The sequence below is a fragment of the Epinephelus lanceolatus genome, chromosome 7, assembly GCF_041903045.1.
Source record: "Epinephelus lanceolatus isolate andai-2023 chromosome 7, ASM4190304v1, whole genome shotgun sequence".
Taxonomy (NCBI): Eukaryota; Metazoa; Chordata; class Actinopteri; order Perciformes; family Serranidae; genus Epinephelus; species Epinephelus lanceolatus.
In genome coordinates, this window is record NC_135740.1 from 30,468,257 (window position 1) to 30,482,988 (window position 14,732).

At 39.5% G+C, this 14,732-nt stretch overlaps 2 protein-coding genes across 6 annotated transcripts in view; one reads left to right on the forward strand and one right to left on the reverse strand.

Annotated features, from left to right (window-relative positions):
• Positions 1 to 1,263: 1,263 nt before the first annotated feature.
• On the reverse strand, positions 1,264 to 7,243 carry tyw2 (tRNA wybutosine-synthesizing protein 2). Its single transcript, XM_033632656.2, has 7 exons — positions 7,079 to 7,243; positions 6,681 to 6,849; positions 6,395 to 6,593; positions 6,146 to 6,296; positions 5,900 to 6,009; positions 5,485 to 5,642; positions 1,264 to 4,173 (listed from the first exon to the last, which is right to left on the reverse strand). Exons 1-7 carry the CDS (start codon positions 7,129 to 7,131, stop codon positions 3,796 to 3,798), a joined length of 1,218 nt encoding a protein of 405 aa, XP_033488547.2. The 5' UTR covers positions 7,132 to 7,243; the 3' UTR covers positions 1,264 to 3,795.
• Positions 7,244 to 11,100: 3,857 nt separating this feature from the next.
• The window catches only part of zdhhc9 (zDHHC palmitoyltransferase 9), a 44,632-nt gene continuing 41,000 nt past the window's right edge, over positions 11,101 to 14,732 (forward strand). For all 5 annotated transcript variants that reach the window (XR_013491830.1, XR_013491829.1, XR_013491831.1 and 2 more), the window contains exons 1-2: positions 11,101 to 11,632; positions 11,724 to 11,928. Coding sequence is in view for 1 of the 5 variants with exons in the window: in XM_078169436.1 (XP_078025562.1) it covers positions 11,765 to 11,928 (164 nt within the window). In the remaining 4 variants the exon portion in view is untranslated. The remainder of the gene's footprint in view (positions 11,633 to 11,723; positions 11,929 to 14,732) is intronic.

Genomic DNA, 14,732 nt, shown 5'->3' on the forward strand with positions numbered 1-14,732 from the left:
AGTGTCTGAGAGCAAATCTGCTGCTTGTAGATCAGTGAAGATTGTAGTGCATATTTATGTATTGTGCATATATTTTTTTTAATTTTAAGAATTACTTATGTATTGTTGTTTATGCATTTTCACATATATTTGATTTAATAACACTCAGTGACACTGTTTATGTTAGAAAAAAGCAAAAAAGTTCAATAAAATATTAATGATATTTTTTTTTTCCAAATTATTGTTATAAGTTGTTGTCATATTAGGGTCAAAGGCTTTTAAATAAATATGTTTTCGCTGTTTTTAGGAATAAAATGTTATATAAATCAGGCTATGAATGATGAAAACCTTCAGAATATAGATAGGAATAGAACTGGAATGTTTGGTGTATGTCGGTGCTGCTGGAGATGAGATTTATGGCTCAGAGTATGACAGAAAAAACTCATTTTGAGAAAATGACCTTCAAAGATATGTATTGTTATATTCCATACTTCTTTTAGGCAAAAAATAAGAAACAAAATGTATCACCATATCACCGTAAATATCACCATGATACGTCCCCAGTTGATTTACTTCATTAAGACAATTATTTTTTGTATTACAAATTTTCTGAAATTTTGTGATTGTATTTGCAAATGAGGGATTTTCTAATTAAATATGTGCTTTATCCAAACTAAAATAAATACCTGACTCTGTATTTTGGACATTTTCTTCCGAATAGTCTAATAGTCTAGATCCTAATCTTAATATTGACCAGCGCATGAAAACTGTCTTCACCTGGTGTGTCTCGTCTCAGTCTCATCCAGACTTGCTACAGATCTCTGGTATCTAAGAGGTCAGTATGAGATACCTTATCTCCCCAAAATGATATATTGATAACCTTTGTCATGTGGTCTCTTGTCAACAATGTAAATATCTTATTTAAGTCTGTGTTGCTTTAAATCTATTAATGTTTATGGCTGAAACATCTGATCAGCTGATGATAATTATCAGGTTGATCATAGATAACGGCTCTTATAATGTGTTAAATGTGCTCAACCAGGTGCCTCCATGAATTTATAGACTGAGGCATCAAGCTTGACTGAGAATTGACAGAGGTGACCCTGCATATTTCTGCTGACTTTGTATTTCATATGATTAATACTACACATAAGAGGAATCTCATATGGGCCATCACTCAGTGATAAAATCCAACCGTATCTGTTTAATATGGCTCTACTGTCAGGCAGAGGAATTCACCTCCTGCAACAGCAGATACAGATAGGTGAAGAACAACATGAACTGTCTTATTAACATGTTTATTCATCACGAGCAGTGTCAGTGATTTCTACTGGAAGGATGAACACCACTCATCCAGAAGCAGAAGACATTACCTTATTTGGGCCAAAAATCTCCTGTAGCTGTTCATCAGGGTCAGACCTGCTGACTTTAAAGGCCGTATCATATGATTCACATCATTTCTATGCTTGTGCCCCCCCTGTATGGACACATCTGTATTCATGGACAAATTTTGAAACAATGGGTCCCTGGACACAGACATGTAAAAGGCCCCCACCTCTCCATCATTAGAGCAACACCCTCAGACTGAAAGAGGCACAAAACAACATCACTTAAATCACTTTGAGTCTATCCTTAGGATGTTTTCACAGATAGTCCTTTTTAAATTAACCAAACTCAGTCCTCTTAAAGTTCACAAAATTGTGGACCGACAGAAAAGGGACTCAGTTCTTTTTGTGTTCACATTGTCGGTTCATTTGAAAGAGAACTCAGTTCTCTTTCTGGTCAACTTCAGCTCCGATGGGGCCTCAGTCCTCTTTCTGTTCACACTATCATCTATAATATATACTGACATAGTTTCGTTTTTACTTTGACGTGGCCCTGCAGCATGGTTATGAAACCCCTTCCTTTCAGATGAACTTAAAATTGGAGGAAGACCTTAGTGTTTCTGTGCTGTAGACTGTTGCTGTTTGATGTGTTCTATATTCCACATCTGGAGACGTGCAGTATCTTCCATGGACCAAACTACTCCTCATCCTGCGTCCTTACAAGTGTTTCAGGCTGACATGGTTTCATCTGTTTTTTTCAAGCGTCCCAGTGCAACAGCATGTGATCTAGAGGGTTAAATACTGTGGCAAAAGCAAAGTGAACCTGGAGCACTTTGTGCTCACAAGGCACAGAGGTCTGAGTGCGGTTCATTTCAGAGGCGTCTGAGTTTTCTTGGAGTGTTCACATATGTGCAAAAAATGCTGAGTCACCGCTCTGAGTCCACTTAGAGGGCTGAAAAGGACCAAGTGTGGCCATTTTGCATCTCATCATGGCTTCATTTCTATGTGAGCGTTGTATGTCTCCTTTTGGTTGTTTTTCATTGCTTTGTTTTGCATGTCTGTGAACATTTTGCATCTTTTTGCTGTCATTTTGGATTTCTTTGACATGGTTTTGCAGTTGTTTTGCATCTTAATGGTAATTTTGCATGTCTCTGTAACCATTTGCAGTTGTTTTTCATCCTCTGTCAGGGTTCCATTGGTCTCGGAAAAACTGGAAAAGTCATGGTATTTCACAATTACATCTTCCATGCCTGGAATTAGTAAAAATCATTAAAAGTTTTGGAAAAATCATTGTGCATAATGAAATTGTTAAGAGTAATCTCCTGTGGATAACCTTCAACATGATGTAACATAACAGCAAATTATTTTCTGTAGCTGTCAGGTAACGTAGCTTTAATATGTGTCGATGTGTGAGGACGTTTCTCGGTGTTCTGTCTTTACATTTATGTATGCCCTGTAGCTAAAATTATGTTTGATTAGAGTTTGAATGTCTGATATGTTTGAAAAAAAATGATGGGTCCTTGAAAAGTCATGGAAAAGTTTTGAAATTTCATCCATGAAAAGGTGTTAAAACCCTTCTTTGTCCTCATTTTGCAGGGGCTTTGTGTCTCTTTTGGGCTGTTTGACTGACGTTCCAACATGAAATATTACCTGTCAATTCAAACGGAGGCTCTTGCCCAGGGGCTCTGACTTCTTGGACCCCTGGGCATGTGCCCAGTAGCCCTGTCCAGTAATCAATGTCTGAATTCTGTTTCTCCACCTATTTATTCAACCTTTTCTTTATTTTCACACCTTTCTGTCACTCAGATGTGAAACTGTCATGTAGTATTTACAAATGTTTTTGCAAAAATGAGCTGTTTCCTCCTGAAGTTCCAAACATATACTGGCATGGCAGAGCAGTAACATAAAAAAATCTTGTAGAGGTTGACCTGTAATTCACTGCACATAATGAACCCTGTGGCAGTACAAGTCATAATATTGAAGTTTTATATGTTTGGGTGTTCCTGTAATTACCAGCACACTGATGTGACGTGAGTCACGTCTACGTCTACAGCTTTTCATTTCAGCCAGCCACAAGAGATCTGGTGATCAAACACAGCAGGGAAATTAAGTGAGTATAACACAACAACAAGGTGCCGTTGAGCAAGGCACCTTAACCCACTACTGTTATCCAGCAGCCAACAGGTAAGGTTGTGACTGTGGCAAAGCTTGTGTGCTTACAGATGGGATTACATTTGCATGAGTGTGAGGCAGGGTGTTTCTGTAAAATAAACACAGTATTAGTGGTTGGTGAACTTGCCCTGGATAAACAAATGTTTATAGAAACACAGCAGCTGCTGATGTCACTACCTTACAGATGAAATAATCAGTGACCAGCTGGCTGCAGTGGAAACTTCTGGACCGTACACTCGTCTATTTCTTCTCTAGACTGCGGCACATTAAATGTTGAATGTCACAGTGTTCACTCAGTATCTGCGTTTATCTCCTCAGCTCATGACGGTCTGCACTCCAAGTCCAGCACAATATGATGAACATGAGGAGCGTATGACTTCACATGTTCAATATGCTGGATGTTTGTTATCCACCGTGCATCAGTGATGTCCTTTAAAAGAGAGGCGATGCGGTTTGCTGTGTCATCGGCCCAGGCCTGCCACGCCTCTCTGTCAGCTGTCTTCCCAGAAGCCCTGGAGGTGGCATCATTGATTACTGGAATGGCTGCCGTGCTCGGTAACACTGAGGTAACATTCTGGTGAATGTGCAGAATGCCTCCCGTTGTTCTCTTCAGCAGTCGACAGGCGACAGGCCACCCGTCCTCAGAGCTTGGTATGAGACCCAGGTTCACTCTATCGGCAATGTCACACAGCTGGAGCTGAAAGAAAGAAGAATAAAAAAAACCTTTAATACTGTTAACTAAATTCTCTTCCCGAAACACCTGTATGAACTTTTGTCATATTTGTGTAATGGATCTTTATAGCTACAGTCAGTGCACAAAACATTTAGCAGCACATGCTTTTAACATACAATAAATCTACTTTGACACTCTAGCTGAAGGCCATGATTTACAACGTCACTCGTGAAATATTTGCTATTCTGGGGAAAAGATACAGATTAAAAGGACTGCCAATGGCATTTTAAAACCAAGAGACTACTGTACAAAATGAGACAATACCGAATATTGAGATGCCTGTAATGTCTTGTGCTCTGTGCAAATTTAAAAAAAGAACAATTTGAATTTTTCACTGCTGTAATGCGAGAAGTGAAATTACAGTGAAATTTAAATAGGAAAAAATAGGAAAAACCAGACTGCCCTTGGATTAAGTTTTTGCTGTCCAATTTTCTGATGCGCCCAAACATCATTGCTAACTTTTACACTCCAATCTGAATTGTTCTTTTGATTCTGCAAAAAATACCCCCGTGGTTTCAAATAAAGTCTGTCTCTGGCACTTTTAATAGTTATGACAAAAAACAACAACTATCAAATAGTAGAAATCCTGGATAACAGCTAAAAATATGATCAGCTGTTTTTTTCTGTGTCGATCTAGTTCAAGTTTCATGACATAAAATCTACTTAAAGGGTTGAAATAAAGGCTCTTGGCAGAGGTTAGGAACTGAGTGATATAGTTGAAATCAATTTGAAGTATAAAACCAAGCAGAAAGAAACAAAACAGTTCAATATTCATCCCATGGAGTTGTGGGGGAAAAATGTATATATGAATATTCTTAATGTAACTTGATATTACAGTTCATACATCATTTTGATGACAGAACAGTGTAACAAAATATCATATAATCACTGTATCATCACAATATTATTTCCACTGAAATACTGGGAATAAAAATGACTAGAGTTATTACAGATATACAGTATGACAACAGTGATACACACACTGTAATAGCTATGTTTTCCCCATAGAAATGACCTGAATTCTAACATTACTTAATTTAATTACTGTGATATTACCTCAGCATTCAATGTGTTTATTTGAGTGACGCATTATTGGTTTGTGCAGCTATGTGTAACTTTCAGTGACGATGGGAACTAAGACAACCACAAGAGGGCATACGTCAACACTTCCCTCCCTGTGGTGAGGTATTTAATTAGGACAGAGCTAATATTGTAGTTGCGTGTAAACAATGCGTGTTACGTAAGCAGTATGGAATACATATAAAAACGCATTACTTGTCGGTTGTCTCCTTGGTGAACAGTGCAGCGGTCAGACACCCCGTTTGCCATGAGGTTTTTCTGTAGAGCTTCAACTGCAGCAGGGTTCCACTCACAGGCGTGAACGTGGCTTGCCCCCGCGTGGACCAGATACGGCAGAGTGAAGTATCCAATACCTGAGAAAAGATACAGTTGTTATAGTTAATAAATCAAGTTATGTTTAATTGCTATTTAATTGTAGAGGGGTTGGACACAATACAAATAACATGATGGGACAGGGATTACACCTAATGTGGGACTTAGGACAAAACTCGCCACAGATATCCACTACAAGATTCTATGTAGGGATTGTATAATACATGGTGATGTTTCAGTCAAAAAATGTGTCTTTATCAGTGTAAAACCCTGCCCCATATTAACACAGTTATCCCACCTGCGTACAGATCCACCACAGTCTCCCCTCTGCAGTCAAATCCAGCCACCCGCAGCTTCTCTGTGATGTTTCCAGCTGAGAACATGCATTTAGTGACGTCAAACTCATACCTGAAACAAAGGTGAAGACATTATAAGTTCACACATGTTCTGAGCATAGTCCCTTTTTTATTTATGTGCCCAGTGCCCTTTTCAGTGAGCAATTCAACAGCAAATAAATCACTGATTTATCAAGACTTAGACTTACCTAATCCTATTGTCTACATGTTTGACCCAGCTGTGCTCTCCTAACAACACTGTCACCACGGGAGACCTAAATCCATCCCTGGATATTCGACTCATCTTTGCCAGCCGCTTTGCCCCCAAACCGTCAGCCACTACACTCCATAGCTCTTCATCTAAAAAAAAGTAATAAATAGCAGTCAATAAAAGTCCTCATGAATTATTTTGTACACACAATACTACAGTAAAGTATGGTTGAGTTTGAGAAAAGTACCCATTTTCTTCCACAGTGGCAGGGAGAAGCAGTTGTCTCCCAGCAGGACTAGGTCTCCATGCCTCTGGAAGCTGCGAGGGAGGTCCCCCCTCACGTCCTCTGTCCATGTTTCACCATGAGATTCACACAGCTCCTGGAGGATTTTCTCTAGTTTATTACCACTCGTCTGTCCATTCTTCTTCTTTGACTGCAGAGGACACTGTGGTGAAAACGGGACAGCAGATCCTGTAAATTAATTTTTCTGCTGAAGTATAATACTGTGTTGCTAATTCTAACTCAGCTTTACCTGACTCCAAACTATTTGACAAGCACTGTCTGACGCCACCATGGATTTGAGAGATTGCAGATCAAGTTCTGGCAGACAGGAAGGTAAAATGGGCAACAGGACAGTCCCATCTGAGTCCTTCAGTAAACATAAATTCAGGTCCAGAGCTCCTTTAGACTGTAGATACTTCCTGTAAGAAATGACGTACATTATATGTTCATTGACATTATTATTATATTACATTATGCCACATTATGACATTACATTATGCCACAAAAACATATTAAACTTGTTAATCAAGCCATCTTTTTTTGTCCAGATTTCTCTTAAAGTTAATTCCCACTATTGTCTTTGGTTCCTATGCTAAATGCTAGCTAACTTAGCTGCAGCAGCCATCCACTCACTAGATGGCTTATTACCTGAACTGCTGTGCGTGACACTGCGACACACGAAGACAAGGCACACCGTCCATTTACCAGCAAACAAACAAATCCACTGTATTTATGTTTGACGGTTCAAGAGCGCTAAATTAGCCTACAATCAAACACACGGCTCTTGTTTCTTGTCGGACGCTTATACGCGACGGACGTTTCAAAAGACAAAGCTTTATTGTGAATACAAACAGCTAGCTTACATGTTAAACTAAACCGCCACGGCTCAAGCTTCTCGGAAGTTGAAAAAGGGGCAATTTATTACTAAAAATGGCGGCTATGTCTTTATCTATGTTGCATTTTTGTTTGAGGACGCTCTTGTGATTTAAGAAGAGGGAATAAATCAGTAGCAGTTTGGACAAAGTTGCTCGTCGACGTCGATAGATGGAGACAAACGGCTCCTAACACAGGAGGGTGAGTTGGCTTAATTAACTCAAATTACACGAGTGTGAGACACAGTAACGTTAAAGTACAGTAAAGGTGCTCTTAAATAAAGCATAAAAACTGAAGTCTGTTTAATATCACACTATCGTGTAGCCCAGTAGTTCTCAACCTTTTTTATGTCAATGAAAGTGATACACATTAGTTGTCCATCTGAAAAGACTGTAGTTGTTATATCAGATTAAAAGTTGAGGAGATAACCGTCGAGGAAGTGAAACCTATGTTCAGAATAGTTACTAGTATGACTCTTACTAACATTGGGCTCACTTCTATAGTAAAATACTTGTGTAAGAAAACATTTCCCCATTTTTCTGGTGCTCTCCCAGGGACCCCTGGGGGTCTCCAGACCCCAGGTTGAGAAACACTGATGTAACCTTTAATAAAGACCAAGAAAACGTTTTAAATTTGCGTCAAGCTGGGACAATAAAATGAACTTATAGAGGCAGAGCAGCCAAATGAATATCTACATAAGGAGGATGATTTCATTTATTTAATTAGTGTGTATTTCAGGCTTTACTATGTCACCAGACCTTTATGCTCCTTTAAACCAAAAATTTAATTAGGGTTTTGTGGTTTTGTATTACTCTTTAATACTTTTGGGGAAGACTAAAAGAAGAGTTGTCAAAGCTGATGCAGCAAAGGTCAAGGTGGTCTATGTAACAAAGGTGTATCCTCCTGACTTATAGTCTCTCAGAGTCCATTTTCCCAAAAATGCTGGATCAGATAAAATGTTTAATCTGTATCTAATAGATTATTGATTACTAATGTCCTTTTGGAATATGTGTCAGTTTGTTAGTGTCAGTGGTATTGTAGATATGGCATTGGCCTTTCATATAGCAAACCATTTTCATTTTGGGGGGTGAAGGTATCTGTGTCTTTGATTGATATTTTATTGTTATTTATACTTTATATTTGCACTCTTTCTGGCTTTGTATTGCAACTGCTTCTTGTCTTATCTTATCTTTTTTTAAATTCCATCTCATCTTATCTATCTGCTGAACGTTAGATCAGTCATATCCTCAAACTTGTACTTGCAGCGAGATCAAACTCTCCATCCTCTCTGATCTCTCCTTATGTAATGAAAACTGGCACCAGATTTTAAATTCTGACTTTTAGATGTCTGCAGTCATGAGAACATTTGAGTTGGCAGCTTGGTCAAAGGAACATCTGACAGGTCATGTATTAATAATGTCCTCCCCTGCACTAGATATAAAACAGCAGGGATCCTGACTGATGGAGACGTACAGTATCTTTTCCATCTCTGGTCCATCACTTCAGGGCGGACTGAGAGTGAAAGATATTTGGTTCACTCTCCGGGTCGTTTATGGTCCAGCCCTGCCCTGTGCGCCTGATAAAGTGCCATCTTCTTGCCTTCATAGCAACAAGGAGGCTATAATAGCTCTATGACTGAGCTGAGCCAATACTGAGCCATCATCAGTTTTTATGTCTTTACCCAAAGTGATTTAGCAGGGGCTTTTATACAGCGTGTATGGTCAGTGTAAACTTTATTATTATTACGAGCCACAGATACATAACCACACAGACTTTAAATTATAAGCTTGAGCAGAATTTACAGTCACAAAAAGGCTGTGATTAATACAGATTCTCTGGTGACTGCAGCGTGGCTTCTGTATTAGACACACAACACAAGGGACTCACTGTTTAAAAATAGATATCAGTAATGATAACCCTCTGTTAAATTACCATTTCAACTTAGTATTTACTAAGTTTTAGGCCAGATATTTGAAGTTGTAACCCAAGACTTTAATGACCTGGGCTGGTTACAAATGCAACATAACACAATTTTATTATCAGTAGTGATATGAAAGAACCTTTGTCAAGATGAATAACAAGAAAGTGTGCTCCTATGCATAGTATGCTACACTAGTAATGAATGTCACATGACATAAGTCACATGACATGGCATTATGTTGGCAAGAACTGTACTTATCTTAAGCAAAACTGAGATGTTTTTGTAAACTTAACCATGTGCTTTTGTTGCCTAAACTTTTTGGCATTTTTGCCTTTTATTAGATAGGAAAGTCTAGCCTGAAATTGAGAGAGAGGGGATGAACTGAACCCGCAGCTACAGTGACAACGACATAGCCTCTGAGCATGGGGTGCCTGCTCTATTGGGTGAGCTAGTGGGTGCCCCTTGTTGCCTAAACTTAAGAAAATAAACGTAAAAGCGACGTGTTTTACCTATGTAGTAAGCATCAATTGAGACCCGTCCTTGAATGTCCAAAATCGATGCAAGAGGGTACCTAGCGTGTCATATTTTGATTTAAGTCCTCTAACAAAGTGATTGCATTTGATGAGGTGGGATGGCAAACCAATATTTGGGCCCAGAAGAACAACCAGCAAACCAGTTTGCCTGATGAAGGTCTAGTCACCGAAACTTTGCAGCATTAAAGTCATTTCTTTACAAGTCAGACAGTGTGCAGGAGTCCTTTCTACAAGTTTTGTTCTTCTCGTCCCTCTCCTACGCACCTGTTTGGAAATAGATGTGCAGAGGCTCGGTCCTTGCTGCAGTGGCCCGGGTTTGATTCCAGTTTGCAGCCCTTTGCTGCGTGTCTTTCCCTCCTTGGCCCCCCCCACCAAGAAAATGTAGGAAAAGGGGACCCGTATGGCCACTGATACTGGCACATTTTACAACAACCACTATAAACCCCCTTTAACCTCCTATAAAGGCACTGTACATGACCGCTGCCCCAAAAAAATCCTTCAGTGGGACCCCACCTACCTTTTGACAGTTACTTAGGGCAGTCAGATAACTACTTATAACTAAATGTAAATGAATGGACTACACTCGTATAGCGCTGTTCTAGTATTCCAACCACTCAAAGTGTGTTTACACTACGTCACATTCACCCATTCACACACACATTCTCAAACTGGTGGCGGAGGGTGCCACCTGCTATTCAGTGACCACTCACATGCACTCGCACACCGATGGAACGGCCGTTGGGAGCAATTTGGGGTTCAGTATGTAGACTAGAGGAGACGGGGATTGATGACCCGCTCTACCTCTGAGCCATTAAGTATAACCTTCCATGAAATGGGGCCTCGATGGGTTTCTTTGCCTCGGGCCCCCCAGAGTCTAGAATCGCCACTGAACATGTACACTTCAAACATATGAGCTACATCACTAGATATTCAAAACAAAAATACAGATTCAATCAAGTTATGTAGTGGATATGGAAAAATATGAATAAATGAACTAAAACTGACCAGAAACATGTTATACAAATTGAGAAAAGTGAACATATTGTATTCCCTTGGTGGTTTCAGTGAACGGTGATTGAGTCTGAGGACCTCTGCAGTGTTTACCTCTGCTCTCTGGAGCCTTTAAACTATACATGAAGCAACACTGGAGGGATTAATGCATCTGGTGTCTATAGCCAATTACCTCCATGAATACACTCCTTCACACTCTCCTCCCCTGGGTAATACTACAGGGCGAGCAATCCAGCATATTAATGTGATCCAAAGAGGACCTTCATCTGTGTCCTTTGTTCCTTTTTGTTTTACCTGTCCTGCCCCTTTAAGATTAGACATTTCAATCTAGGCGTGTTTCCTGCTGCCATTGACTAAAACCGAGAGAAGGCATCCTGCGGGGAAAAAGCAACAAACAGCTTTTACGCGTTTGTGTCCATTCAGACGGTTATTTCTTTTATCTGACGGGTTTCTTTTTTTATTTTTAATACATGAAGGCTCAGTGACCATGAGCAGCAGCATGGTCACAGTCTAATGTCCGTGGACGCGAGTAGGATCATTTATGATTTACCGAGATGATATGAATGTCAATCGGTCAAGGTCCGCGCTCCCAATGCAACAGCCACGGCTGGATCATCTAGCGTCTGCTGGGAAACATCTGCCGCAAGCATTTGGATGAATTTCTTTTCTATGTATTTGTATTATTAATATAGGCTGGTGAGAGGCTTGAGATTGTCTGTGTGTGAGAAAGCAGCGTGGGACTGTGGGAATGACATGCTGCAGTAAAGACGGGAAACTGGAAATAATAATGGATCAGAAAACTGATGATGTGACTGCGACACTTTAAAAAGAAAATGCTGGTGCAGAAATCTTTCTTATTACTGAGTAAGTCTTCTCTTTGTGTTTTTCTTTTTTGCCACATTGACTGAGCAGTATTTGTGAGAGCCACCAGCTTATTGTCTGAATCGTTTCACAGTATAACAGCTGATATAAACCCAAAGAAGGACCGAGGACACCATGTCGGCGGTGATGATAACACGGAAGGTGCGAAAATGGGAGAAGCTCCCGGGGAAAAACACTTTCTGCTGCGACGGCCGGGTGATGATGGCCCGACAGAAGGGAGTCTTCTACTTGACTCTGTTCCTCATCATCGGGACCTGCTCTCTCTTCTTCGCCTTCGAGTAAGTTCATTTCCTATCTCTGTCTCTGACTCCTAATGGCATGATACATTATGATCCTGAAGGTGCTTATAAATCACTTAAAGGCTCTTGTGCCTCTCCGCAGTCCTCACAGTGTTTCCATATGTACTGAGGTGTAATTATCACTGGGAACAGGGTGATATGTCTCCCCCACTTAGTGTTCCCCCACTTTCGAAAACGTATAATATTTAGGCTAACCAAAAAAATCATACTTAATATGCTACTATCAGATTCTGGGCTCCAGATATATTCCACAAAAATGTCACAGAGGAATGTATATTTAACATAATTAGCAGTATTCTAGCAGAATGAAGAATGATGATCAACTTGATTATTTCCTGGATTTTGTTTTGGCTTCCATAGCCCCTTAATATACTTAAAAATAAAGGAACTCAGATTTAAATAGTACCTCAAGACCCCCATTTTAGTGTGTCCTCCCCACCTCTTAAACGGAAGTTACGCCCTTTTATATGTATGTTCGAGTGAGTAACGTTATCCAACATGATGCAACTTTGCAACTAGTCTTTCCAAAGCTGTGTTTGAGAGAGAGAATATCAAAATCCTCAGTTCCCAGCTTTTCAAATGTGAATATTTTCTGGTTTCCTTTGTCTTCTTTGATTATAAATCAAGTATATTTCTGGTTTTGCACAAAATAAATCACCTGATTTTCTTTTTTTTATAGACCAAATTATTGATAGATTTAAATTGAGAAATTAAAATACGGTACTCAAATATGCATACAGTACTAAAATTCATCATGATATTCCAAAAAAGTCACATGACTTACTTCCATTGCGGTCCTGAAGTGTTAGGCAAGGAGGCAGGCAGGACATGTACATGCTACTTATTTCACATTTTTTCACTTTTTACACCTAATAAAAACATTAAAACATTAATGTTTTACAGTCATAAAAGACAATTAAAAAAAACACTCAAATTTGGACCTGCCCTGGAAAGGATGTTTCACTATACAAGCTTACTGGTCATCCATTTATTAGCTGCTTCTTTACTCAGAGAATGGGCAGATTTAATTACTTTTGGGGATTTTATTTACTCCCCCACCCCACCGTACATCCCCATGTAGAGGAATTTTTAATTGATAAATCAAGGAAATGTAGATTAATCATGGTATTTATAGTCCAGGGCTGCAGCTAAAGATTATTACCATTATTGACTGATCTTGCAATTATTTCCGTGATTAATAGATTTATCATTTAGTCAATAAAATTAAAGTAGTGAAAAACACGAGAACAAAACACAAAGTGATGCATTTTAATTCCGTGTTTTATTCATCCAGATATTCAAAACCCAAATATCTTCAAGTTATCATGTATGACAAATGAAAGTTTAAAATCCTCACATTTGATTTGCTTGATCCAGCAAATATTTGGTATTTTTGCATAAAAAATAGTTGATTATAGTTGTTCTGACTCCAGTTTTTAGTCTCATCTGATCTCTCTCTATGAATTTGACAGACAGTAGTTTTAAATGAGTATTTGATATTTTTGAGCTTCTGTGAAGTGCTTAAATGTGATTCTTTGGATCAGTGTCTGTGCAGTCTTGCTGAAAGCTGATCTGTAGCCTCCTGTAACGCCTTCATTTGTAACACGCAAGAATCTCTGTTTTGAGGAGCTCCCAGACTCGCTGTGGATCCATGTTTTGTTGCTCAAAATTCAGTTCCTGACAGAGAGAAGGTTTATGATTGACCACATACTGAGGTGTTAAATATTTAATAGCCTTAGCTGTCCAGCTTCTCCTCTGTTTTTTTCTGTTGTCTCAGCAGTTCTGTCTCAAACCACTACTCGCACAAACCCAGTGGACTCATTAGCACTGCAAGCACCGGCTTGGATGCAGCATGTGAACCCAAATCCTGTCAGCTGAGGCTGCACAGAGGATTGTTTTTAAAATAAAGAACATGAGCTTGAATGATGATCGTAAAGCAGTGCTGCTTCTCGTTTGGTTGCATTTATTTTCTGTCTTTGTTTCCCCTTTCTTCTCTCTTGTCTCGCCAGTTTCTAAACTGATAAATCAGGCACGATGATTTAGCACAAAATCCTGCTCTGTAGCACAGTAACCCCTCTTGACTGTGGGCGTGTATGCAGCTACCAGGCCAAATGGATTTGGAGCATAGCAGAGAAGAGAAGTAGCTGCTCTCACATAGTGCCAGGCCCTTCCCATCTCTATCTGCTTTGCACTTTAATGGCCTCCTGCTTTTTCTTTTGAGTCCGGACAGAAGGAGCTGTTGTCCGGCTTGGAGCAAATAGAGAGAGATGATACTTCTCACACTGAGCGTCCAGAGCCCAGAGGAGGCATTGTGGTGACTAATGGCTGGAGGGTTGTTAGCATGCTATGTTCATATTACAGTTGAACATAATTATCTCTCATGGGGGGGTGGATATTAACGCAGAGATTGGACCCAGACAACATGGGGGTAATTTTCCAACTCGCCATTACACGGCATGTTGATACATATCTGATTTAAACCTCTGACAGAGTAATAGCCTTCTGCAAAACAGCTCTGAGGTTTAATGCATTCACAAACTGCCCATTTGGATCTGCGTTTAATCCAAGCATTAAAACTATGAGTCCATTCTTTCTTGGTATGAATATTGTAGAGTGGAATAACATCAGATAGTGTTAGCACTGCAATGTGCAGATTGATCTGCAGATTATTTTCTCATCCAATAGATTCATCTTTTTTTGTGATACATGCAGAAAATAGTGAAAAAATGGCTGTTCTAATCAAGCTGTAACCTCGGGGGCTGAAATATGAAGCCCAACGCGGA

What these genes read in the sequence shown, in the direction of transcription:
- tyw2 (XM_033632656.2), bottom strand. Translation starts at nt 7,131, where the DNA reads ATGGACGGTGTGCCTTGTCTTCGTGTGTCGCAGTGTCACGCACAGCAG. An exon ending in GCCACTGTGGAAGAAAATGG is followed by an intron (nt 6,297 to 6,394) that starts GTACTTTTCTCA and finishes ACTTTTTTTTAG; the next exon opens with ATGAAGAGCTATGGAGTGTA. An exon ending in ACCAAGGAGACAACCGACAA is followed by an intron (nt 4,174 to 5,484) that starts GTAATGCGTTTT and finishes TCTTTCTTTCAG; the next exon opens with CTCCAGCTGTGTGACATTGC.